This window comes from Watersipora subatra, chromosome 7 (genome assembly GCF_963576615.1).
Source record: "Watersipora subatra chromosome 7, tzWatSuba1.1, whole genome shotgun sequence".
Classification (NCBI taxonomy): Eukaryota; Metazoa; Bryozoa; class Gymnolaemata; order Cheilostomatida; family Watersiporidae; genus Watersipora; species Watersipora subatra.
Genome location: NC_088714.1, coordinates 64,689,132 through 64,717,097, shown reverse-complemented (window position 1 = coordinate 64,717,097; position 27,966 = coordinate 64,689,132). Strand labels below are relative to the sequence as shown.

General features: G+C 38.8%; 3 protein-coding genes across 3 annotated transcripts; all 3 read left to right on the top strand.

Moving 5' to 3' along the window:
- The first annotated feature begins 494 nt into the window (after positions 1-494).
- On the top strand, positions 495-15,486 carry LOC137400997 (uncharacterized). Its single transcript, XM_068087338.1, has 15 exons — positions 495-704; positions 898-984; positions 1,469-1,589; positions 5,052-5,239; positions 5,447-5,524; positions 6,823-6,992; positions 7,891-7,934; positions 8,229-8,340; positions 8,544-8,699; positions 9,259-9,400; positions 9,975-10,167; positions 11,586-11,766; positions 12,166-12,278; positions 14,319-15,292; positions 15,463-15,486. The coding sequence occupies exons 1-15, from the start codon at positions 495-497 to the stop codon at positions 15,484-15,486; spliced, it is 2,793 nt and encodes a 930-aa protein (XP_067943439.1).
- A 283-nt stretch (positions 15,487-15,769) lies between these two features.
- LOC137401040 (63 kDa sperm flagellar membrane protein-like) lies at positions 15,770-18,542 on the top strand. The gene is made up of 4 exons (XM_068087383.1): positions 15,770-15,933; positions 16,279-16,401; positions 17,077-17,211; positions 18,079-18,542. The coding sequence occupies exons 1-4, from the start codon at positions 15,789-15,791 to the stop codon at positions 18,243-18,245; spliced, it is 570 nt and encodes a 189-aa protein (XP_067943484.1). The 5' UTR covers positions 15,770-15,788; the 3' UTR covers positions 18,246-18,542.
- Positions 18,543-21,165: 2,623 nt separating this feature from the next.
- Positions 21,166-23,853, top strand: LOC137400996 (uncharacterized). The gene has a single exon (XM_068087337.1). It carries the CDS (start codon positions 21,166-21,168, stop codon positions 23,851-23,853), a length of 2,688 nt encoding a protein of 895 aa, XP_067943438.1.
- The last annotated feature ends 4,113 nt before the right edge of the window (positions 23,854-27,966 follow it).

Genomic DNA, 27,966 nt, shown 5'->3' with positions numbered 1-27,966 from the left:
AGCATATCTATTTATTATCTGTTATTAGTGTGTACTGCTAGAGCATATCTATTTATTATTACTGCGCTGGCAACCTTGTTGGCTTTACAATACCTTTAAAACTAAATAAATTTTAAATCAATTGATTACGGAAATCTTCAATTAGATATTTTGTCTACAACTTGACAGATGGTCCTATCACATGATGCACTAATTTAAGCTTGTTATAGTAGGTATAGTGGTTTTATTTCTCTCCACTCTAGCCTATGATACACATTCGCATAGGCTGGTATGGCAAAGGTTACAATAGCCCAGTGCAAGCAAGGATCTTAAGCAAGCTTTAGCTTATCAAATACATGTTTAAATTAAAATATTGGAGCGTTCAGATAAAGAATCTTTTTCCTATACTTTATTCTAAGTGGCTAGTTGTCTAAACTTAAAAGAATATTTTAGAAGATTGGCAAAAACTGAAAAAGCTTCACTCTGAAGGCATAGTGTTAGCTCATGAGAGAGGAATGACAAGAAATGAAGAGATGTTACAGCCAGATGAGCTGGTAGACATAAAGCTCGAGAGAAGAAGTGACGGCTTAGAGTTGGACTTCACGTCACACGGAAGGCGACACAAGCTTATGCTCCAGGAAAGCAAACAGAACCTCAGTGAAATCTCTTTGAACTTTCTAGGAATGTCAGAGAGTGAGACAGAGAAAGTCAAGAATAGAGTAAAAGTTAGTATAGTTTTACAGTTATTTACCAGTATTTGTTGTTGTTTTATTTCTACTGTAAGTATAAACATTGAAGGTGTAGTAACTCCAAATCATTTGCAATCACATAAATAAATTTTTTTTTCAAAAGAAAGTTAAAACAAAATGAAACCTCTAGTATCAATATTATATTATTGTTTCATACCTAAACTTGTAGCATGTGAAACTAGTGAAAGACGTGAAACATGGTGCTGCAGTTGCTGTCGAGTATGGAGAGAGAGATGAAGTGGAGCCCATTCTACAGGTAATAATTTAGTTCCATCAAATTCTAGAGTTTATTAACTACTTGAAAACTATTGGGTAATAAGTAATTTTCAAGTCTAATCAATAACTACGGTAGAAGTACTAGATATGTTTAGCCTGTCGAAAAATCCTGTCCTAAAAGAAGCCTGTAAAATTGATGACTAATTTATCTATATATACAATACCCATAGAGCTATTCATGTAATTTTCTATTAAACTCTAACAGATGTGCATTCAATGTTTGTTGTGACACCTCATTAATCCACTTAGAGAACTGTCCTTAATTTTGTGTACAAAGATTTCACAAACTGTCATTTCTTTTATTCACATTTATTAATGTATGTCATAGGTTTTTATATAATTTTGTTCATGAATACTATACATATTCTCTAAACTGCTGGTCACTGGCAAACATCGCTTCGCCAGATTCTGTTGAGTTGCTCTGACTATGAGAGGAGCTATAATTAATATCTCTTTACTACCAGGGAGGAGTCTTTCGGCTAGGAGCTCATGAGTTCCACATTAAACCACACAAGGTCAGCAAGAATAAGGTTATGGTTTCTAAGAGAGCTATTCGAGAAAGAGCCAATTACGGAAATGATGGAGGTACAGTTTAACAACGTCTTACCTCATAGAATTTCAAGGGCTGTTCTATTAGTTTAACAGTTGAGTTGCACAGGCTTGGTCTTATGGTAAAACTCGTAAGCTGATTATAAGTTATATATCTATTGAATCATTAGTTTATAATGTTTACTAGCCTATTCAAGTTATTGTGTCTTGTAAAAGGTTCCTAGGGTGTGCTAGCAATGCTGTCATTCAATCATGGCTCCTCAACTTAGATAGCCTGTCTTCCTTGTTTGCTGATTAGAGTAAACTAAGTCATCATTAGCATCTGTTGTTGAAGGAATCTCACAAGCTGCTTTGCTCAATATTTACACAATAAGATGCCATTCCCATGTTTTCATAGTTTTTACAGGTATACATTATTGTCTGCAGCTATTTTTAGAGTAAAATGAGTCATCCTTAGTATTTGAATTTTAACACTTTGAAGCCAGGGCCTGAGGTTATTTGGGGAGTTGCTTTCCCACCTGATCCTTACCTTAGCCTGAGTAAACTTGGCTGTGTAGTTACACTTTGTTTATTTCATCTCCAGTTTATGTAAGAATATGAAATTCTGGGTAAAATGTGCATGACGTATTTTGCATAATACATCATATAGTACTTATGTTGCGCGTAATATGTTGTGCGTAATACATTGTAAATAATAAGTTGTGCATAATACGTTGAGCGTAATATGTGGTGCCTAATCTGTTGTGCGTAATACGTTGCCCATAGTAAATTGCGCGTAATACGTTGCATGTAATACATTGAGCGTAATACGTTGCGCGTAATACGTTTCGTGTAATAAATTGGGAGTAATAAGGTGTGTGTCATACATTGTGATTAGTACGTTGTTCATAATATATTGTGCATAATACGTTGTGCGTAATGCATTGAGCATAATACATTGTGCGTAATACATGGTTTGTAATACGTTGTGCATAATACATTGCACATAATACATTGCGCCAATGATATACAGCCCCAAGAATAGGCAATGGCTATCATATGGGCGGGGTTTAATGATCGTGCTCTGTTGGGATTGTGCTAGCCTGGGTTTCGGAGCCAACACAGTTCTCGCGGGGTGGTCGTGTTGCCTTGTTAGGTTTTGGAAAACACGACTCGCTGTTATCATGTCATCAGCTCATTCAGTCAGTAGGCCCCGCGGTTCACAATAGCAAACCTTGAACTTCTGCAATGTAGGAGTAACACCTAACTTAAAAAATGGATCCATGTAAAATAAAACATTTCAAATTATCTACTTTTACTAATTTTGAAGTAGGTAGGGGTTGTAGTATATGCTTAAAGTTGAATATAATTTACCCAAAATCACCCGAACAACGGCCTTTTTTTCCTAGTTTTTGATTAATACTTTGGAACCCCTAATATAAAATGGCAAAGTCTTTTATCGTTGTCACATTGTTTTACTTGGCCAATAAGATGGGACAGCAGGCAAAGCTGTGGAGTGTAGTTTTCATACTAAAAATCTAAATATAAAACCGAATTTGGGCTATTTTACGATTACTAATATCGTGAATGCTTGTGAATAGCAACTGACTGATTATAACGGTGACAATATTGGGCAACTATATTTATTTGACAACAAAATGAAACTGACAGATCAGTAAAATAACCACAATTGTTCATAACATTTGTAAATTTACAAGGGGCTTTATTCAGCATACTTGTTTGTTTTGGTGCTATGTTCGGGTTCATCCCAACAGAGCTCGATCGTTAAGCCCTGTCCACATGATAGCCGTCGCCTATCCTGTGGGGGCTGTATAACATTGATTGCGCTTAATATGTTGTGTGTAATATGTTGTGAGTAATATGTTGCGAGCAAAATTCCAGAATTTCAAGGTAATTTGTTTATTAATTCTGAAGATATCGCCAAATTACCAGGAGCACTTCTTTTCAACTATAGAAAATAATATATGGCTGCTTACAGAATGTTACTATGTAATGACACACTAGATGAACTTCTTTAGATAGCAAGTTTCTTATGTTTAGTAGCAAAAGCTGTGCACTAAGCTATTTGCTTTTATTCGTAATAAATATAAATATGCCATCAGACTCACTATACTGCAATCATTATTCTTCTTCAGTTTTCTCTCAACCATCACTTCTTTGAAAGAGTGTGAAAAGAAATATAATAATAATCTAATCGATTGGTGTTTTTTTTATTGATTTTTGCAAGCTTGAAGCTTCAATGTGTTATTTGATTCAGAAGTAATTTTACTATTTTAAGTGCTTCCACAGTTGTTGGAAAGCTATTAATACTGTCTAAGGTCAGAAGACCTGCTTGTATGTACAAGACCACATGGTGGTACACCACATGCTAGTATGAGGCTGTTGATTTCTTTCCACATAGTAGCTCAAGGCTGTTGTTATCTCATCGCAAGCTAGGGTAAGACTGTTGTTTTCTCACCACGCAATAGTGTTAGCATGTTGTCTTCTCACCAGACGGTATTGTATGGCTGTTATTATCTCACTATGAAATTACATAAGTCTTTTGTTTTTTTACTACATACAGTAGTACATAGAGTAAGGCTGTTTTTTCATCACCCAGTAATGTAGCCAGTAATTTATTCTCAACACACGAAGTGTAAGGCAGTTGTTTTCTCACTACATGATAGGTAGTGTAAGACTGCTTCTATCTCAACACATGGTAGTGAAATGCTGTTGTTTTCTCACCCACGCAGTAGTGTAATGCTGTTGTACTCTTACAGCACATTTGTGTAAAACCTATTGTTTTCTCACCACATGATAGGTAGTGTAAGGCTGAAGTTATCTCACCACATGGTAGTGTAAAGCTGTTGTTATCTCACCACATGGTAGTGTAAGGCTGACGTTATCTCACCACATGGTACTGTAAGGCTGTCGTTATCTCACCACATGGTACTGTAAGGCTGGCGTTATCTCACCACATAGTAGTGTAAGGCTGTTGTTATTTCTCCACATGATTGTGTAAGGTTGCTAGTTTATTTGTTCATTTTGTTCCTGTTCAAAATGGTTACAAGCATTCGTCCTCTCTAAACTGTATAGTTATGTAATTACTAAACACAATCTGTATTCCTTGGTGATTCTATATCTTTCTTGGTTTTTCCAAACAATTTTAGACTGCTCTTGTATAGAATATTTAGCCTTATATTTATTTGTTCATGAAAGTATACCACGGTGGATTCTTCATCAGTTTTGTTGTGAGTGCTATCAATTCTATGAAAGAAGGAAGGAAGACGCAGTTTCCTTAGAATAGTTTCTATTGATAAACAACTTTATTAATATTTCCTCTTTATAGTTAAGTTAATGCTTGTCGTTTATGTTTGGTATTGTTCTGGTCCATCTTATACATCTCCGAACATTAATGTACTCACGTAAAACACCAGATCATATACTTTTTTATAGATAATTCTATTGATAAGTTTGTCAAACTAGTTAGTCCTTTTAGCATTATTTTGTCTATTTCAGTAAAAGTTGACTTGCAAAGAAAACGAAGGCAAGTCGAGGAGATAGCTCCAATTTCAGCAGAGGTAGAACTTGTAATGCTAGCAGATTATTCTGTCTGGAAGTTCTTTGAGCTGATAGAAATTCGAGGAGAAGGAGCTTCAGACTATATGACAAACCTTCTACTTTACCTCGCCCACATGAGTGTCATTGTAAGTCTGTTGACAGAGTAGGACAGGTGGTTTGTGTTTGCAGACAGGGTGCACGTGTTGAGCCATGTTTTACTACTGCACTGTAAGCTATAACTTCCTTCTGTAAATGAGTGTTTTATTGTAGCATGTGTACTATAATTAAGTAGTAGTTAACCCAAAGGAGACAGTATCTAGTGTTGACTCTAAGTAGTTAAGTGTATGTTTTAGATGGATGCACACTACAACACAATGCAGAATGATGATATAGCTATCTCCGTGAAGCTAGCTGGAATTGTCGCTATAACTGTGAGTAACCAGTCATACAGTTTGGTAATAACATTTGGTGTGTAACTTTTGCTGTAGTATTAATAATAAACGTCTTTTGCTTGTTGTTTACTGTACTTATCTTGTACTTGACTGAAATTAGTCATTACTTACAGTAAAAAACTCAAAATTTGAATCAATCAGCATGCGAATCAGTCAGCATTTGAACCAACGAGTGTTTAACTTAATCAAAATATGAACTACTGAATATCATGAATATGTGCCAGTCAGCTTGTTATGCTTAGTATATGAGCCAATTGACATCTGAACTAATAGATATATGAGCCAACCAGCATCTGAACTAATTATAGATATATGACCAAGTAGTAAATAAGCAGTAAATATATGAACCAATGAGCATGTGAACTAATAAATAGGTGAACCAACCAGCATGAGAACTAATAAATATGTGAACCAATCACCACGTGAGCTGATAAATGGGTGAACCAATCACCATGTAACCTAATCAGAGTATCAACCAATCAGCATATTAACAGCCTTTATATTATATCAGACTTTCCAAATAGCACAGCAGTAAATATTCTCATGAATTTGTGAGATAAAGAGTTCATGGCCATTATATCCTTGTTTGAAGCAATTAAATGTTTGCTCCCTTTCTTGCCATCACCTTTGAACTTCACATCTTTAGATTCATAACCTTAAACTGTTTATCTCTGATCAGCCGCTCAAATCTCTAGGCTATGACGGTTCTTCTGGATGATTATTAGCATTTTCCATAGAATAAAAGTAGTTTATTAGTAACTATCTTTTCAAAGAAGTCTGTCATGTCTGATAATATACACAGATATTTTGGTAATGGTGCATCTTAGGTCGGCACAACGCGCGTACAACACAAGCGCAACGCACATACAAGGCACTTGCACTGTACAAACCTTGCAGATACAACGCCGACACAAGTAATTAACAACGCATGCGCCAAAATATTAATGTGTAATAATAATAATAATAGTAGTAATAATATTATATTATTATTCAATATTCTATTTATATTTATTGTCTGTTAATAAAACAGGTCTAAAACATTACACAAAGTATTTTATTTATTTTCTATTGACCGTTTTATGCGCATTGTAATGATAGCGTATGCGCGTTGTATCCACAATGTTTGTGCGTTGCAAGTGCCTTGAATGTGCGTTGTGCATGTGTTGTATGCACGTTGTACCGACCTAAGATGAACCGGCACCGATATTTTATATAATAAATTATCAGCCTAGAATCGTGAAAATCTTTGTTGTTCACTTTGACCTCTTCCTATCCAGGATCCAACCATACTTTCTAACTTAACAGAAGACTACAGTATTTACCTAGCACAGTTGGGAGAGACATATATAGGAGCCAGTGGCGCTTTATCCAGACTCAGCGATTGGCTAGGGACAGACGAATCAGCAAACATCCTTCCTCCACATGATCATGTGATGCTGCTGACAACGTATGTAACCTCTGCATATAAACTGATGTCTATGCCATCTAGTATCAAGTATAACCTTTACATATAAACTGATGTCTATGTCATCTAGTATCAAGTATAACCTCTACATATAAACTGATGTCTACGTCATCTTGAATTTAGTGGTTAGTATTAGCTACTGAGAAAGAGTAGCTACTATGAAAATAGAATGTCTAGATTTATGTTTAGAAGTAATTATAAAGGTAGTGAAAAAATGAAAACATAAAATAGTTTGTAATATCCTGTTGTATCCTGTATATTTTTAGTACACAATTTCTTTCAGCTAATCTAACATATACTATCACAGCTTTCAAATGTTTTCAGTGTACGTGGAATTTTAATTAGGCTTGCAACTGGCTATTGTCAAAATTTAGCTGACTGCAACAAAATTATGATCTTTTAACGAAAGTTCATTTTAATGTTTTTGTGAGTAAAGGTTTTAGCAGATATTTATAATGCCAGTCTCAGTAGTGGGTACAACTCTAAATTACGCCTATAAGCTTGAGGTTTGAAAGACACACCAGCGAATGCTTTATTCAGGTAAAGATAATTCTGATACAGTTGCATTGGGTGTTTTAATCACTGATTTAAGCCAAAAATGTTAAACATAGTTTATTAATACTACAATCATTACAAAAGCTCATCATTCTGTAAATTTATTAGAGAAAGTAGACTACAATAAATTCCCATGACACTTGACTAATATTATGTCCAAAGTTAGCCGTAAACTTTTTTAATAATAATCGGAACTTTCTTTGGAGTTTAAATAGAAAACCATTATATAACCGTGTTCATTTAAGCTATATGCATGTAGTTTAGACCTACTACAAGCCAGTAGTGAATTAAATTAGTCTATTTAACTCATTATATTGTTCTACAGATATGACATGTACGATGAGGACTCTTTATCAGAAGGCATTCTGGGTAAGAGAAATTTCCAAAACTCTTAAGTCTTTTGTGTAGAATCTATTTGGGAGATCTATTTATTGATAAACCTGCAGATGAAGATTAATTGGGAAATTATTTTTCAAAAATAACAATGATAAGTAAATAAAATAGGAGGAATAAGATTGGTAAAGCAAAACAGCTATAAAATGATTGTTTCATGAATAGCTGGAGCTCAACAAGAATAAACGCTAAACGGGCTTCATACTCATGCCCTGAAGTGGAAGACTTTAGCAGCTAAGTGACAGTATATTAACTCTACTATAATTTTAGGTCTGGCATGGGTGGGAACAATCTGTGATCCAGAGCTCTCTAGCTCATTCGTTGAAATGAAAGGTTTGCTGACTTACAACGCTTTCACGGCAGCGCATGAGCTCGGTCACAGGTGAGATTTACAATTCACGCCAAAGGTTGGACCAAAGTCTAAATCATTAGCTGATCGGTTAAGAGTCTGTCTCTGAGTGAATAGGTAACACAGAGAAAGCCTGTGCTCACCAGCCTATCTCACTGCTACAAGCACACAGTTTTAATAGACTAAAGTTTAGTAATAGTCTATACCAGTATAGTATATTAGTGTGTGTTTATTAGCCTCGGGTCAAGCCACGACAGTCTTTGGGGAAACTCGGAATCGTGTCCAGATGACAACTATGTAATGGCAGCAAGTGCGGGCAACCCCGATATGCTGACAAACAAATTTCTCTTCTCCTGCTGCTCCCAGAGAAGTTTCTATGGCGTCATTTCAGAGTATGTCCTGCTTTACAACATTTTAATTTCATTTCTTGCTTTTTATGTGCTTCATTGTAATATTTCTTTAGCAGTAGCTGTACAAGTATAACACTCTCTTGTCTTTGTTAAACTGGTGAAATATGGCTTGCCTCCTTGCGCATTGCTTGCTTAACGACCATATATATCCAATGCAAGAAAATGCTGCCTTAACCCCGTGTAGAACATCTTGTCCACTTACTGTCATGAGTTTAAACGTCTGCTAAGATTCAGACAATGTTATTTCGGTTTTCTGCATAGAAATAATTTTTAACAGGTCAAACAGGTTTATATATTTATTACTATTGTACTAATGTTTGATGGACACTGCCTGTGGTAGCGAATAAACTCTCTAACACACATACTACATTTTCACTGATTAAATTTGTTTTCACTGTTCAACTCATAGCTTTAGTAAGTTGATTTATTTACAGAGAACAATAGCCTTTCGATATAAACATGTTGATGGGTTCAAGGGTGCCCTCGTCCCTGTCCCTTACCCATAATGGTCCCCATTTAAAAAAACCTTGCATATCTTTAGTGTCGAGTGCTTAGGAGAGATGACTGCTATGCCAAATTATTCTAATGACATCGCAGAGAGCATAGCACAATATCTCCCTGGACAGATCTATGATGCAGATGATCAGTGCTACATGATTGTAGGAACTGAGGCTTGCTATGAAGTAAGTTAAAATCAAAGTATGTATTTCACTAGTAGTCATGATAAGATGTATAGGAGAGAAGTTATGGAGTTCATAGCAACCTAATTCTTTTGGTAGAGCTATCCAAAAATTATACATATACTGCAACTTGGCAACTTTCCAGTTTTAAAGTTAACGTAAGCCTCTACGTTGCTTATAGAGATGTGACCTCACACAAGACTCCACATGTTCAGTGCAGTATGACAGGGACTAGCGGGTGTCATCGCGAGCTATTTTATGCCCCTGATTATTATGCTTGATATTTCTATGCCTTTTTCTGACTAGTAATGAACCAAAGTTTTCAAGGTTTCTGACAGCTCTATTTGTAATAAAATAAAGGCCCAGGTTAGCCTTAGTTCTCAAGTAACATTGATGCTATTTAGAAAGTGAAGCAAAGTTGGGTAGATCTACAGTCCTGTTTACAATATACAAGTTATTTCTATTATTCCTTACCACTAAACTGTTTCGTACAACTGAACAAGTAAATGCTTACAAACGTACATTAATGAAACTTCCATATTATTGTTTAATGGAATTTTCAAATACTTATTTTAAGGAATATTACGCTGAACGAGGTATAGAAATGTGCCTTAACCTATACTGCACTCTACCTAATCAGCCCGGACAATGTGGGTCACAGTATATCGCCCCCGCAGACGGTACTAAATGTGGTGAGAATCAATGGTGCTACAGAGGAGAGTGTGTACCAGAGGATACTGTCTATCAAACTTTAGACCAGAACTGCAATGGTATGTGATATTGTGTTACACATGTAGTTCACACTTGTGAAATATAATGACAGTGTGTGAATGCTTGTAATGATCTTAATTACAGCACCATCTTAAAGATTTCATGTCTTGCATTGCGTGATATCACATAGTGCAACTAGTCTCGAACAGTTTAATTAGTGAAGTCACCAGCCATCATTGACAAGATGTTCTAAGTTTCATGATAATCTTACCTTTTTTCCCTATACAGGGGTTTCAGATCTGTCATATGAATAAACGTGTGTTTACTTAAATACAATAAAACGGATAAAAAAAACTTTTTAATATTGTGGTTTTCAAGTGAATATTGAACACAACAGTAAATAACATAACTACCTAGCATTATTGGTTTTACTGAAAGTAACCTCAATTATATTTACACTATGAATACATTTTTAAACATAGTTTAGAGCATTTTGATCTGAAATGCCAGCATAAGAAAACAGACTACACAACACTGAGCTAATACAAACGTAAAGGCATGCTTTATACAAATGCAGTAAAGCTTATAACAACAAGCTGCTATTGCATGATATACTACTGCAGAATGTTGAATACAGCAGTAGAATATCATGATAGTCTGACATGCACTCACAGTTTTACAAAGTGAAGCTTCATACATGACAGTATTACATTGTGAATAAATTTCTCACACTTGCTTTGAGCGTTTGATATTAAATGTCAACATTAAAAGGCTACACAACTTTAAGCTAACTAGGTAAATTTTTAAATATTTTATGTGCTTTGTGAGCTTTTAGCATGTAAATTATTAAAATATTGAGCTCACCATCAGTAAAGTTGCCTTTTACTTTCGTCTTACGCAAGGGAGAGGCTTATGATAAGATTTAGCAGAGAGGCGCAAGTCTGCTTATGTGTTTTACTCAGAAAATCTCAGACTATATATAAATTGAATATGCATAGCTAACTTGTATATACTCATATTTACCCTCCATTTCACTTATGTAGAGTATTTATTGCACTGTCTACTGATTATGTTTAATATAAGGTTATAAATTAAAAATAAGGTAAACATAAACAAGATAAGGTTATAAATTTTTACTCAAGCCAGTTTCTAGCATTGAAGTCAGGTGTTAAATTGGGTTATTAGTTCAGTTTTGTGTCATATTGGGTTGTTAGTTCAGACTTATGTTATATTGAGTTGTTAGTTCAGTCTTGTGTTATATTGAGTTGTTAGTTCTGCCATAAGTTATATTGAGTTGTTAGTTCCTTTTTGTACCTTAATAATTTATCATATATATAATAGCGTACATGAATTACAAGCTCTTTAGTAACTCAAATTGTTCAGAGTATCCTTCAACTTCAGACAGCAAACATTAATGTATGGAGAGTGCATTTACTGTGATCTCGATGTCAATAGTGGTAGCCACATCTTCTTTTAGTCCGAGATTGTTATGGCAATGAGACAAGATGTGATGGTGGGGTGTCACGCACACCTCAACTATTCTACTGCTACAGAGAGAGTCAAAGATGTGACCAGATTGAACAGTGTTTTGATGGAAGTGATGAGTTAGATTGTCCAGAATTCAGCTGCCCAGAGGGCTTTACACAGTGCTTAAATGGGTAAGCTGACAAGTTGTGACACTAGTAGTATTTGGTAAGCATACTCAGAATAGTCAGATCAGAAGCACCTTCATGTCACACAATGTAAAATAACTTGTCCTCATGTGTCATTAGTAAAAAAGGGTCTTATTTGGTAATGCAATATAAGGTTGTGTTGCAAAATTTACTCGGCCCCACAGAGTACTATTCTTTGAGAATATTGGTTAAATATTCCAACTCATCAAAGCAATGTTTCGTAAGCGTTGTTTATGGAACTTGCATGAAAAGTGTTGATAACCGTAAATTTATATTTTAGTACACAATTTTTGAACAAATTAGATGGCTTGAATTAGTAAAGAAGGAACCGATTTGATATTATTGCTCTTTTTCCCTCACTTGATTCCTGTATGTCTTTTTTAGAATGTCCAAATACGCTATTGAGCAGGTTCCCTCTGTTTGTGTGCCTGATGTATGGATCTGTGATGGTGAGCCAGACTGTTTTGATGAATCAGATGAAGGACAACTCTGCTACAGTGAGTATTGTTATGTACAATCTAGTTTCAGGTTTCTTCTATATTTTCTCTATTCACAGGTTCTACTGATTACTAGTGTACTTATTGCTTACATTAACTTCTCTTTTGCAAAAGTTTTTTGAACTAGATTCCGGTTAAGTGGACTTATTTGATTTCTTATTTTGGATTGCTCACTTTTCTCTTGTATCACTTATTTGGTTGTTCTTTTAACACACTTTCATGGCTTGTTCTTTTCCCTTTAACTTGAGCTTTTTAAGGTCTGCCTGTAATTGTCCTGAAATTCAAATCTTTGAGCCTTGAACCCTTATATTGGAATGCTGATCCTGAGCACTCTAAACTTGTGTCTGAATCAACCTATTTGTATTGAGTTATGATAAAGTTACCTCAGAAAGTATACCAAATTTTATTTGTTGCTTATTTTATTATTTACATTTATATCTTACCATCTTTGACAACTGTTGAGGCAATAACTAACATGTTATTGATTTTATGTTATCACTAACACATTACATCTATTTATCTTGTTTTATTATACTGTCATCTACTGTCATCAATATCATTATTGTTATTTCAATTATTCTAACTACTACAGCCTAAAGACACTAGGGCACATTTATAACATCAACAGTAGAAAATTAATTCATGGCATAAAAATTTTATGATGATCTGAAACTTTGAAAAAACCTATTTTCAATTAATAATCCCATGACCAAACACGAGCAAAGAAAATGTTTGGGAGCTTTATGATAAATGCATATGCCCACACAACTCCCGAAAAATTATCCGTTAACGGCCGTTACCAAACCCTTGTACCGAAATCCAATCAAAAGGTTTAACCATTTTGTTTAGAGTCGTTTACGTATAATAATGATACAAAACACACATAAACCTATTTAAATATGTTACCAAGTTTTTGAAAAGTCACTGCAATATCTTAAAACTTACCCATATGATCGGATTATACATAACTAGACAGATCAATTTAGCCTAAAACCGCCATTTCAACTTGAATAGCGGTTTTTAATCAAAATTAGGACCAGCAAACAAAACGTCGATAAGGTCGTGTGACAGAGAGTAGAACCGTTAAGTCATGCGCATTTCACGAGAAAAACGTGCACATTTCACAAGTCAATGGCATTGTCCAACTGCCGAAGGTTTCTGTAATTAACGTAGAAGTACTGAAAAGTAATCATTTCTTTTTTGCCAATTCTACCGGACTCTGACATTTTGGAAACCTATAATGAGTACTTTGGTATTCCAACTGATGTCCAAAGCAGTGAAAGTAAAGGAAATGGTGATTATATTTTTGTAACGATTCTTATAAGATTATTACAATATCTAATCATAAGAATAATTATTCGGTTTTATAGAATTATTATAAGATTTAATTATAATAATATTCATTCGAATTTACAAGATCGAAGTATATAGTGACCGATGGTGTGCACTATGTTACTGTTATTATTTTTCTAAAGATTTTGTTGATGATACTGCGGCTCTGCCCAATATCGTGGTACTGCTAAGCCGTTTTTAATATCTGCAAAATTAAGTAATAGACCTACAATTTTTTATAGATATACATCTATTTCTATGACAACCAGCGAAAATCTGTTTAGATTTTTAAATTCAGCATAATTTTTTTGTTATAAATACAGAAATTTAGATAAATATCACAACTTCTTGATATTGGTTGCTATCACCAATGATATACAGCCCCCTCCCAGGCCTGTGTATATTACACAGCAGCTTGACATTTTACTTCTAACATTGCATTTCTCTTATTGCAAGAGGGAGATATAAACATATCATCTTTTCCTTTCATTATTGCTGTTTGTTGTACATAATAACACCCAGTACATTACAGCTACCATTGCAACTACCATTGCAGTTTTCCTATTGCACTGCAATACAATTTGACTGCTAATATTGCAATTCTCAACCGACAGTACTCTTTCTTTTTCCATTATCACTTTGGAAAAACCCATTTTCAATTGATAGTTTCATTGTATCAAATGGTTTGTAAAATTTCTGTTTTTGTAGCTACAACACCAAATCAGCCAACTACCAGCTTAACGCCAATGCCTACAAGCAAAACAATAGCTCCAACATCTACAATTAAAACTTCTACTCCAAAGCCCACAACCAAAACATCAACTCCAAAACCTACCACAAAGACAACAACTCCAAAACCAACCACAAAGACAACAACTCCAAAACCAACAACAAAAACATCAACCCCAGAGCCTACGATAAAAACATCAACCCCAGAGCCTACGATAAAAACATCAACACAAAAAACAACGACATCAACTCCAAAACCAACCACAAAAACAACAACTCTGAAACCTACAACAAAAACATCAACTCCAGAGCCTACGATAAAAACATCAACACAAAAAACAACGACATCAACTCCAAAACCAACCACAAAAACAACAACTCTGAAACCTACAACAAAAACATCAACTCCAGGGCCTACGATAAAAACATCAACACAAAAAACAACGACATCAACTCCAAAACCAACCACAAAGACAACAACTCTAAAACCTACGAAAAAAACATCAACCCCAAAGCTTACGACAAAAACATCAACACAAAAAACAGCGACATCAACTCCAAAGCCAATCACAGAAAACACAACTCTAAGACCTACAACAAAAACATCAACCCTAGAATCTACAACAAAAACATCAACACTAAAACCGATGGCGACATCAACTCCTAAACCAACCACAAAAATATTAACTCTAAAACCTACGACAAAACCTACAACGCTAAAACCTGTGATGACCTCTAAAACTACAATCAGATTATCCACTCTCTTAGTTGCCACTTCTGATTTGAGTACAGAAATATCCACAACTACAACCACAACAAAAACCGAAATTAGTGGATTGCGCAAGCTGCGTTTCGATTTGTCAATGCGCATCCTTGGATTTCAGTCTATGAATTTTTCCTGTGAGGATCCTGATCTGCAAGTTCCAATCACAGAAACATTCCAAAGTTTCTCAGTAAGTTTTTTTAGTATTTTACAGCAATTGGAAAATTGATTGTAGACAAATGAAAAATTATGTAATAAACTTTTTGACCTTTTAGAAACTGACCAACTAACTGCTCATGTAATTGTGCCACATGTATATTCGAGGGTCATCGTGTGTGTTTATGTATTTTTGCTTCTTAGGAACTTAAATCGTTACCAAGCTGAATACAAACTAAGGTGCAATATCGACGTTTCAAGTTTGTAGTTTATGACAGACAACGTATTATCTTATAAAAGACTTGCTGTGTAGTTTGAATAGAAATAAGTTTACGACTTAGCATCTTGCTAATAAGCTTTGATTTGTATAACAGGCAGCAGTATGTGAGGCAATACAAAGGCATGTAAACAAGACAACATGTCTCTCGATGATGACCAGATGTGGTCTTGCTAATAAGCTCTGATTTGTATAACAGGCAGCAGTATGTGAGGCAATACAAAGGCACGTAAACAAGACAACATGTCTCTCGATGATGACCAGATGTGGAAGTATTATAGCCGATGTCGAGTTAGAAGTCGAGCAGAGAAATGGAGAAGATTCAGAATCTGCTGGTCCTTCGAGCTCAGCAGATTTACGGGCAGATATTGCTAGCATAGTCAATGATCCTGAAATTAGTGAGTACCTGTCGGAGATTTGAAACAGTTTGCATCTTTCATTTTTCTTGATAATTTATCTAAGTGACTGTTTTGAAAACTTGAAAAACTAAATGTTAAGCTCAAACCAAAACATGTTAAGCAAAGACATCACTATTACATTTTATACTTTGTTAACAAGATGCAACAAACCAATCATCGCTTTCTGAATGTTTTATGAAGAGACCTACTTTTAATTGAGTTTCAAATCAGAGTTTTGTTAATGGGCTCTTCAATTGATAGTGAGAAACTTGAACCTCATATGAAGTACCTCAAAATAGTTTCAGTTGCTAGTACAAGTAATTCAGGATCTATTTCATGTTTCAGTTGTGAGAGAAATGCCCACAGTTACTGACATCAATGAATGTGAGGACCCGACTCTCAATAACTGCAGTATCAACTCTATTTGTACCAATACAGATGGATCTTACTTTTGCACTTGTAAACAAGGTGTGTGCATGTATTCAAAACTAAGGTTATGTTGAAAGCTTATCTTATATTTAACAACATGATTCCACCTAACCAAATTTGAGCTACATGTATATTAAATTTAAATAGAGCTTGCTCATCCTTGATGATGCACAATATGTCATCAAAACTAGATTGTGCTAGTCACTTTAATAATATCTACTAACAATTTAGTGGTTATTATAGCATCTTTGTGTGCCAGTTTTAAACATGTTGCCATAGTGGTCAATGCTTGATAGTGTCTCAAGGTCTTTGACGGTTCAATGAAGTGTAAAAATGCCTAACTGAAACTTCTCTGTATTGCACTTAGCAGATAGAAGTTGTTCTGGTTACCAGTGTTTCTTTTTCCTTGTGTCTTTATCTCTAAGTTTTCATACCCCTTACTAACATAATAAATGCAGTAAAACTTCAGAAGGCACATATAACAAAACAAACAAATCTTTGCAAATACTTGTACTCATAATACAACAATAGTCAAATATTTATACTGTTACGCTGTTATCATGAGAGTTCGTTTCCATTAAATGTTACTATAGCTGCACACTTGTTTTTGTATGCGACTCTGATGAACTGACAGCTTACGCTAAGTAATATTTAAATTTCCATAAACTTCAGCAGATGCTTTGTTGAACAATAGGTAGGTTTTTTCTGCTGCAGATTATCAAGTCGACCTATCAGAAAACAGAGATGAGTTAGGTCGGGTTTGTGCTAAGCCTTGCCCTGCTGATCACTGCAGAGAGGTAGAGAGATGTGAAGTCCAACCTGAATCAGAACCCCTTTGTTTGTGTAAAGGTAATATTTTTCATTATACCAGTTATAAGGCTACTCTTTAATAGTTTACAAGTAATATAAATACTAAAAAGTATAAAAACCAGCTTAAGTTGATAGTCTTATACGGTGCAGTAGATAATTTCTGAAGGTCAGATTTAAAACTGAGCAGCTTCACATTTAAAGTTGAGTTGTGAACACTTGGTTTACAATTACCACTCATAATAGTAGAAAGTCTACTAGCTTCCTGAGCTGTAACCTTCTCAATTATATCCAACTGAAGCTTCTACACAAAAACTGGAACACACAAGTTCTGACAATCATAATTTGAACACTCACATATTTATTGGTCGAGAGCTTATTTTGAAAAAAAGGGAAAATATGGGAACGCATATGAGATTATTGCTGAAAATTCTCTGAAAAGTAATTTAGTCTAAGTTCATGTATTGTTTTTATATATTTTGCATTACTTTTTGTATATTATTTCAGTCTTTATTATGCGTTTATATCGCTAATACTTTTTAACGCTTATAGTTTGGCCAAAACTAAGCCAAAATATTAGTGATCACATTAATTATATTTTTTGCATTGATTTTCCATTGATTCCATTATACAGTACGGGGGCAATTACATATATATAGGAGCGCTCTTGCTACGAGAGCAGAATAATCGTGGCTACACCACTTCCTTCGCATCCTGGCACACCACTTCCTTACACTGGGACTTCCTTTGAATAAAACGAACGAAATCATTTTACCTTCTTTTGCATTTCATGCAGCAATTTTTGCACTCTAGATCGTGCCTGAGTAGTGGCCAGCTAACTCCTTTACATAATTTCAGCAGCTTTGTTCTACACATTAAGTGGTCTCACATGCCTGCTAATAATTGTAGATGGAGAGTTTTGCGGAATCTGGATGTGGGCACTTATGGGTGGAGTTCTTGGAGGCATCGTTCTTATTATTATCATAGGTATTATTATTGGGAGTGTTTGCAGCCGGAGAAAGCAAGAAAAAATCTCAAAAAGAGGAGCTGATAACAGTGCATATTATGAGTCATAATTATTTTTAGTTTTTCTGACTTATAATATACTATTAAGATGTTTTCTTTTCAGACAATCACACTTTTTGTCCTCAAGTATTTTACATAAACAGTTTTACATTTGCTGTCAATCTCTCACTACTAAAAATATTTCTACCAAATCTATTGTTATACCCAAGTTTCAAACAATTTTAACTCATGAAATTGGTTGCTATTAAATGGTTAGAACATTTTAATTGTAGTTTTTGTATAACTCACAAACTTATTACTGTTAGAGTTAATTTTTTGGTTCTTGCTGATTGCCTTCGACATTGGGGAACAAAGTAGTGCAACTTTCAAAGCTTCTATTTATTTTATACATTTTTAAGCCTTTTCTTAAAGTGTGCTTGTGAATTTCTGTGCAGCAAATACATAGTTTTTATATTAGTTCCATGAATTAGTCATTTCTATTACATGACAAAAGGTAACTTAGCTACTTGGAATAGTATACTATTCTCAACGATCAAGGAAAAAGGTATTTATCTTACATGGTCTGTCTTGTGACCCAAATTATCCTTTATGACCTACATTTATCTCAGAAAATCTAGTCTCATGACCTACATTTATCTGCTATCTCAAGTTTTATAACATACGTTTTGAGCAGAACCCACCTTATTTCTCTGTCTTCTTTTCTCTCGCTTTTTATCTTTTCCTTTTTCCCCGCCTCTATTCTTCCCTCTCCTTACCTCTCTCTTTCTCTTTCTCTTCCTTTTTATCTTTTTTCCTTCATGTTTCTTTTTATTTTTCTAAATCTTCATTCTTTTCTCCTCTCACTCCTTTTCTTTCACATTTTCTTCCTCCTTTTCATTCTCTCTCTTTTTCTCTGTTTTTCTTTTTCTTTCTTTTCTCTTTGTTTTTCTCTCTCGAGCTCACTCATTTTCTCTCTCAAGCTCACTCCTTTTCTCTCTCAAGCGCACTTCTTTTCTCTCTCAAGCTCACTCCTTTTTTCTCTCGAGCTCACTCCTTTTCTCTCTCAAGCTCACTCCTTTTCTCTTTCCGCGCTCTACTTTTCTCTCTCTTTCATTCTCTCTTCTTCTCTCTTCTTTCTCTTGCATTCTCTCTTCTTTTCTCTCTTTCCTACACTCTTTTTTGCAAAACATTTTTTCTACTCTTAAAATATCCAAAAGTCTCTTAAACTAAACACAATAAGCTCTCCAAGTCTATTAAAATAGAGGTATTTAAAGAAATCTCGGTTTTGAAAGCTAGACTGCATAAGATAATTTTAATCAATATGAAAAACACTGCCTATTGTAGTAGCATTTTTTAATCACCTTTTTCAAAATGAACAATCTGTCATCCGCAAAATAAGTGAATACTTTTTGTGAGTTAGTAGTCACGTGGTGCCCGCCGATAGCTCGGAAGGGTTCATGGGCATGCGCCACCGGACGAGTAAAAACGGCCATGTTGTCATTGGGAATCCAAGCTCCGTTCGCGTAGCTTGTGACTCTGTGCTGTCGTAGCGAGAAAGGATTGTTAAGAGTCTTTCTGAGTCTTGGTGACTCGTGAGTAACCCTACTGGTGTAGTCTGGCACTACGGTGTTTTCTGGTAAAACGTGCAGGTAGAGTAAGGGTGACGGAAGGGGAGGTTTTGGAGTGTCACGGCTGGCAGTCTGGTACTGCGTTATTTTACTTAGTAACTTACAAGCTATTTCGGCTTATATATTTGTATTTACTTTGCCTTGTTGTTAGGTGGTGCCACTCAGCTGGGCTGAGGTGAGCATGAGCGGGCCATGAGCGTGCCCGGGAGCAGCCAAAAATCTGAGCCATCTACCGATGGCGGAGGTGGTCAGCCACCCGAGGGCGCCGCGGGCGCTGTAACAGTGCCGCTGGTTTTAGATGCCGCTTTTTAGCGGGTATGATGAACCAGGCACGAGGGCCTATTTTAGAAAGGCTGAGCCGACAGATGCAGCCATTTGCCGGTGATGGTGCGGTTGAGGTAACCGCATGGCTCTCGCAGTACGAGCGACTGTGTGAGTTGGAGCACATTGCTCCGTGCACGCTGATTGCGTACATGCTCGATGGCACTGCTGCCACAGTGCATGGACGCATGAGGGTGGGCGACGCATCCCAGTGGGATGTCGTGAAGGCAGTTTTGACTGCCGAGTACGCCATGCCTCGACAGGAGGCATGGCGTCGCTTTGTCAGCTGTCGACTCGAATCCGGGGAGACAGTTGACGTGTACCTGGACCGCTTGGAGCGGCTCGGCGGTAGACTGGGGGTGACGCTGGAGGACCTGGTTTTTAGGACCAAGTTCTATGAAGGGCTGCCCGAGTCAGTCTACGAGTGGGCAGTTACGCACGATCAGGCGTATACTGCTGACTTTGGTTCAGTGCTGAACCGAGTGAGGGGAAAGTTGGTTTCCCGGAGAGCTGTTGAGGGTCGCCCCTCAACAATTAGCTCAGCGGCCAGTTCTGGTAACCGGCCGGCGACTGCTTCTGACAAGCAGTTGGGGGCTGCTTCTAGCAAGCAGCCGGGAAGCAAAGACAGTTGCTTTCGATGTGGGGGTCCACACCGGGTGAAGGACTGCCCACGTATTAAGCGGCCTTCGTCTGGTACGGGGGCGAAAAAGACCTCTTCTGGCAAGAGGGTCGGGTGTTTCCCGTGCGGCAGCACGGAGCACTTTGTACGGGATTGCCCTGCACGGCCACCGCCTGGGGCGGCGGCAGGGCTCACGGAGGATGAGCCGGGTTTTCATCAGGAGGATGCAACTCGGGGCGCCGCATCCTCTCATATGGACACCGTGTAAGCCAGGCTTACGAGGGGTCCCATAACATCAGGGGGACCCGAGGTGGCGTTGGCGTGACAGGGGGAGGCTGGAGGTCACATGCAAGCAGTAAGAGTGTACTGCGGGACAGTCCTTGGCTGTCCGGGGCGACTGGCGAGCCTACGACGAGCAGTCGTATGCCGGTCGTTCGAGCAATTCTGTATGGTTGCGGTTTTCAGTGTCTGGTTGACACTGGAAGCGAGAGGACTCTGGTAAGTCCGCAGGTGTTGACAGGCTCAACCCGACTTAGGCCGAGCCACCCGCTGTTGACAGCGGATGGTAAGGCGTCTCATGTGAAGGGTCAGTGTCGGGTGGTCGTCGGTGTACAGGGACACTGTTTCGGCGTTACGGCACTCGTTATGGACAAGCTGTGCAATCTTGGGGTTGACTGCTTGCTGGGTGGCGACGTCATTGACCACATTGGAGGCGTCACTGTCCGTAGAGGAAGTGATGCGAAGTATTCGGTCAGGTGGGGGAAACCCTATCAGAATGGATGCTGTGGAGTACCTGCTGGGCAGGATACTGGGGCTGGCTGCGCATGCGGGGTGGCAAGGGTGACACCGTTGTCGGGGTTGGGTGGTGATCTGGTGTCACTGCGAGTCGACGACCCCAATTTTGTTGCCACTTTTGCCCAAGGACGATGGACCGTTAGCTGGCGGTGGTCCGGGGAATCTCCGAAAGGATTGCAGACCCGGGTCGCGGAGTACAAGTGTACTCGGGCACCTAACCTGCATGAGCGGTACTGTGCTGAAATTGAGAGCTGGATCTCAAAAGGTTGGTTGAAAAGGTGGAGTCGGCCCATTGAGGGTATTATCCCCCTTTTGGCTGTGTTCCAACCAACGAAGGACAAAGTGCGACCAGTCATGGACTACCGTGAGCTGAACGCGTTTGTCGAGAGTCACACGGGAGGTGACGCGGTCGCTGTGTGCGGCGAGAAAATCCGAAAGTGGAGACAGTTGCGTGGCAAACTTGGGGTAGTTGACCTCAAGTCCGCGTACCTACAAATCCATGTTTCGGAAGACCTGTGGAAATACCAGGTCGTGAAGTATAAGGGGGTCCCTTATGCGCTGACACGTTTAGGCTTCGGGCTTTCGTGTGCGCCTAGGATCATGACCAAAATCCTAGGCAAGGTTCTTTCACTCGACGAGCGGGTTCGACGAGGGACTGACCACTATATCGACGATATAGTGGTGCAGGAGTCTGTGCTTGGTGTGGAGGAGCTGAGGAAGCACCTTGCTAAGTATGGACTGGTGACGAAAGAGCCGGAGGGCCTAGATGGAGGTCGGTTGTTGGGCATTTCTCTGAAAGGAAATGCTCGTGGACATTTGCAGATGTCGAGGGGAACTGCACTCTCCGAAATTCATCTTGAGCCAGCTGGGCTGACTAAGAGAGAGCTTTTCTCGTTTTGTGGCCGACTTGTCGGTCATTACCCAGTGGCTGAGTGGTTGCGGCCCTATTGCAGCTTCTTGAAGCGGCTGGGATGCAACGGAGCCTGGGATGCCCCTGTTGAAAAGGAGGTCAGCTCGCTAGCTAGTGAGCTTTACACAAGGGTTTGCCAGGAGGACCCTGTTAGGGGTCCGTGGCACGTAAAACCGGACGGTTGGGTCGTTGTGTGGAGAGATGCTAGCTCTCTGGGCCTCGGTGTGGCAATCGAGGTTGATGGCAGCATTGTTGAGGATGCGTCGTGGCTGAGGAAGGAGTCAGACCATTCACACATCAATGTTGCTGAATTGGAAGCTGTGGGACGAGGTGTTAACCTGGCTATTGCGTGGGGGTTCAAGACCTTCACCTTGGCGGTTGACTCTCTCACAGTTGTCAATTGGATGTCAAATACAATTGACGGGCGCAATCGTGTTCGCACGAAAGGTGCTGCAGAGATGCTGGTGAAGCGTCGGCTGGGGGTGATCCGTGATACGATCACCGAGTACGGCCTATCGGTCACTATGCGTCTTGTACCTACTGTGGAAAACAAGGCGGATAGGATGACGAGGGTGCCCAAGAAGTGGCTCGGGCATCGTGGGATGAGTGGAGGCGAGGCCGAGAGCATTGCTGCTGCCATCTTCACCGGCGAAACCCTCGGGGATGCTGTGTGGGCGACTCATTTGCCTCACCATCTGGGTGTTGAGAGAACACTGTACCTTGCTCAGCAAGTACGCAGTGACTTGACACGGGAGCAGGTCAAACGCGAGCTGGCTGGCTGTGAGGCCTGTCAGCGCGTTGACCCGGCTCCGAGAGGTGAGAACCTCGTGGAAACAGGCAGCTTGGCTGTCGAGGGGAACTGGTGCCGGGTGGCCATAGACGTGACTCACTATGGTGGCCAGGTGTTACTGTCCATGGTTGATTGTGGGCCGTCACGTTTCGCTATCTGGCGCCGCTTGCCAAGTGAGACGGCAGCGCACATCGTTGCTCAGTTACGCACGATCGTAATTGAGCGAGGGCCGTGTGACGAATTGTTAATGGACAATTCCATGGCGTTTAGGTCAGCAACTGTTGCACAGTTCGCTGACGAGTGGGGGATTTCTCTGACATTTCGTGCCGCTCACGCCCCGAGTGGCAACGGAATCGTTGAGAGGAATCACCGGACAATCAAGAGGATTGCCGAGAGGGGAAGAATTAGCCCCGAGGAGGCGACATTCAGGTATAATGTCACGCCTCGCAAGGGTACAGATGGGGGTTCGGTACCCTCGAATAATCTGTATCGATATTCATGGCGAGTGCCTTTTGACGTCAATCTACGCGGGTTAGATGAGGTCAGTCAAGGCAAGTTTGCTGTCGGCGATGAGGTGTGGGTGAAACCCTCGACTCCGTCATGCACTCAGCAGTGAGCACCGGGAGTGATTACTGGAGTCGTTTCAAAGCACAACGTGTGCGTGGATGGCATGCCGAGGCATGTGAGGGATGTCCGCAAACGGCGGTTTGGCACTGACCGTAGTAGGGAAAATGGCATCCGTGAACTGGTCGAAGACGGCCGGCCTAATCTAGATAGATTACGCGGTTCTGCTGCTCCCCCACCGCCTCAGCTGCATCCCTGTGAGGTGGCTGAGGTCTCGGAGGGGGATGTGGAGGACGATCCTCAGACTGCCGAGGATGAAGTTCAAAACATGGATGGTGAGCCTCAGACTGCTGGGGTTCCGTCCGGGGATGTAGATCCTGATGAACCTGAGCTTCAACCGTTAATGCTCAGGCGGTCGCAGCGAGAGCGACGGCGTCCCCAGTATTTAGATGACTATGAGGGATAGCTGGTAGCTTCTTAAAAGCTGGGGGAAATGTGAGTTAGTAGTCACGTGGTGCCCGCCGATAGCTCGGAAGGGTTCGTGGGCATGCGCCACCGGACGAGTAAAAACGGCCATGTTGTCATTGGGAATCCAAGCTCCGTTCGCGTAGCTTGTGACTCTGTGCTGTCGTAGCGAGAAAGGATTGTTAAGAGTCTTTCTGAGTCTTGGTGACTCGTGAGTAACCCTACTGGTGTAGTCTGGCACTACGGTGTTTTCTGGTAAAACGTGCAGGTGGAGTAAGGGTGACATAAGGGGAGGTTTTGGAGTGTCACGGCTGGCAGTCTGGTACTGCGTTATTTTACTTAGTAACTTACACTTTTGCTAATAATTTTCTGAAGTTGCATACTTCTGATGAAAATTTAACCTCTGCTCCTACATCAGTCTAAACCTGATCTTACTCTAGCTAGTGCAAATTAGCTGAACAGAAGCTATGAAACTGTAACATTAAAAATTGTCACAACAAATTAGCTCATATCACTGATACGGCTGAAAACGATTGCGAGTTCCTTGGTGAAGTGAATTTTTTAAAGCAGAATGACAAACTGTGAGAAGTAGATTTTGTAGTAACGCAACACTCAAACTAGACTTAGATGCAGAAGTAACAGTATGCAGAATGCAGATGTAGTAAGATGACCAGTAAAAACTACAATCATCAGATAGGAAACTGTTTTTAGCCTCGGTGATATATGTAGCCAAAATACAGCTCAGAGTTGACAATTCGTTCATTTGTGAGATAATTAAAATGAGAACTTATTATGTAAAAGTATTTGCATATCTCTTATATATCTTTTTCTCTCATACAATGTAATACTACAGTAAATATGTGTAAAATATCACTATTAGTCAAGGTATATCTATGAAGTACATCTATGAAGTACTATTGTGAGTTTTCTGACATATTCTCAGGTTTGCTCGAAGTTACTGTCCCTGAGTTGTGCAGAATTCAGCTGATGGAAGATGTGAAATTAGTTGAATTACACAAACTGTACAATGTGTCTCAATCACAACAAACACTAGTCAAAAAACACTAAATGAGATCGAGATTGAGTGCCAAATATTTAAAGTAGCTCACCATATTGATTGGTGTTTTGGCATGATGCAAGTACTGAAAAAAGACTATTCGAATGCACATTTGGGCTAACTTGAATAAGTGGAATAGTGCAGGTATAAGTGATGCCGATTTAAACGGTGATGCAGAAAACACACCAGCCAGAATATAAGAAGAAAAGTTCATGACAAAATCAAATACAAATACAGCTGAATGACAACTCCCGTTTGCATTCAGAACATAGCTCGCATTTTATCGCTACAATTGAGAACCATTTGGCTCAGTCAGTGGGAGAAATATCTTTCATCACTACATGTATAACATTCTAAATCGACTAGATGGTGTAGCTTGCCATATGGACAATGTACTGGTGTTTAGCACGGACATTGAGGAGGCACTAGACAAGACATGCAAGGTATTGAAATGTCTCAAAGAAGCTGGAGTGACTCTGAGCCTCAAAATGTGTCTGTTTCATGAAGCCTCTGTAAAACTTGTATAACATATCATCAGCAAGCAAGGCGTGTCTCAGGAGCCAGATCATATACAGTATGTGTTGGAGCTACCTAAATCTACATGTCTGACAGAGTTAGTCACTTGTTGAATCTGCAAACCAACTAGATACATTCTCCTCAAAGAATTCCAGCCTAACCAAACTACTATGTGCATTACAGAGTCAGGAAAAAAGACCCAAGATACATGTATCAACATGACACAAGCACTTAAGAATATATAGAAAAAACTCTTCAAAGTCTCCTGCTTTGAATGGTATGGTATAAAAAAATCTATTGTCATCATGAGTGACGCCTCAAACCAAGGATTAGGTAGGAACCATGTAATTATAATTGCAACCTAGTTAATCACAATGACTCATTGAGTCTATATTGATAAACCTGACCAATATTGAAGCTAGATAGTCAGCTATTAAGCTAGAAGTGTAAGGTATACCTATTTTCTTCTGCTTTCCTCCTCTCCTTTTTACTCGTAAAAATATTCAACTCTAAAGCTTTCACTTGTCAATAATCTACTGCTACACAATCAAGAAATAGTCATGCTGCTTAGAAAAATAAATGATATACTAAAGCGCATTTATACCAGTAATTTAGCTATTGGGAAAAGCAGAGAAAGAGCTCATCAATCTGTGTGATGTCTAAAATGTTACACAATGTAGCTGAGATGCGAACTAATAGCAAAAACTTTCAGCAATGCTAATCATAATGCTGTGAGCCTCTCTCACTGACATTGCTTCCAGACAGACTGTTACAATACGAATGTAGCTACAGATTTATGTAATTTCAAAAACAATGAGTACGTTCTAGTTGTGGACTACTACTCCAGATAAGTAAAATTCTCACGTCTCACTAACATCATGAGCACATGGGGGCACCAGAAACAGTCATCTTATATAACAAATATATTGTAATAATAGCAGCTTCATGGTTTTAAAAGCTATCTCATTGTGCTTTCTGAAAGCTTTCTGCTTTTTGTTACAATAGCCTTTTCATAATACCTTCATTTTGTTCTTAACTGTCAAGATGAACACAGCTAATAAAGTTTCTGTCAATAAACTGAATGTTCAAAGTATCTAAACAACAGGTTATGGGCCCAGTCAACCCATTAAATACTATCAAAGAACTATGGATGAGAAAGGCTGGACTATAGATAAGCTGAACACTGATAACTATGCCACATGGAAGTTTAAACTCAAACACCAACTCATAGCTAAGGACTTAGTTGGATATGTGGATGGAACCATTACTCTGGAGGATGATGCTAACGCTGCCGCTAAAGCCGAGTACAAACAGAAGTCAAGAAAAGCTTTTTCCCACATGGTGCTTTCTGTGAGTGATAGTCTTATTTATCTCATCAGTGAATGTGAGGACCCAGGAGTTGCGTGGAACAAGCTCAGAGCTCACTTTGAACGTGATACACTCGCGAATAAATTATTTCTCAAAAAACGGTACTTTAGGACTGTTATGAGCGAAGGTTCATCAATTGAAGACCACCTACGTCACATGAAAGCTATCACTGATAAACTTGCAGCTATTAAGGCTAATATTAGTGAGGAAGACCAGGTGGTGACTCTACTTGGAAGCTTCCCGTAAAGCTATTCAAGGGTAGTGACTGCACTCGAGGCTTGCGGCGACAATATAACTTTACAGTTCGCCACACAAACACTGCTTAATGAAGAACAAAAAAGGGAACAAAGAGCTCTGACTCCAGCCAGTGATTCTAGTGGTGTCAGGTCTAAAGCGAACTCTGACACTGCTCTACTGTCAGCAAGTAACCGCTTTAAACATAGTCAGCAACAATCCAAAGGCTGCTATATCTGTGGGTCTATACAACATTATCAAAACGGTTGTCCTAAAAACAACTATAATCAGAGCCGTGAATCGCGTCGCGGCCGAGAACGAGGTCATGGATATCACAACAGTAACTCAAATTCACATCAGGCCAAAATATCTACATACGATGATAATAGCAAAGATGATGAATTGTCATTTACTGTATTGGAGACACATGTTGACTCCCAAAAATGGCTGATTGACAACGGTGCTACCAGTCACATGGCGAAAAATAAAGCTGTATTTTGTGATTATTTTAAGCTAGATTCACCT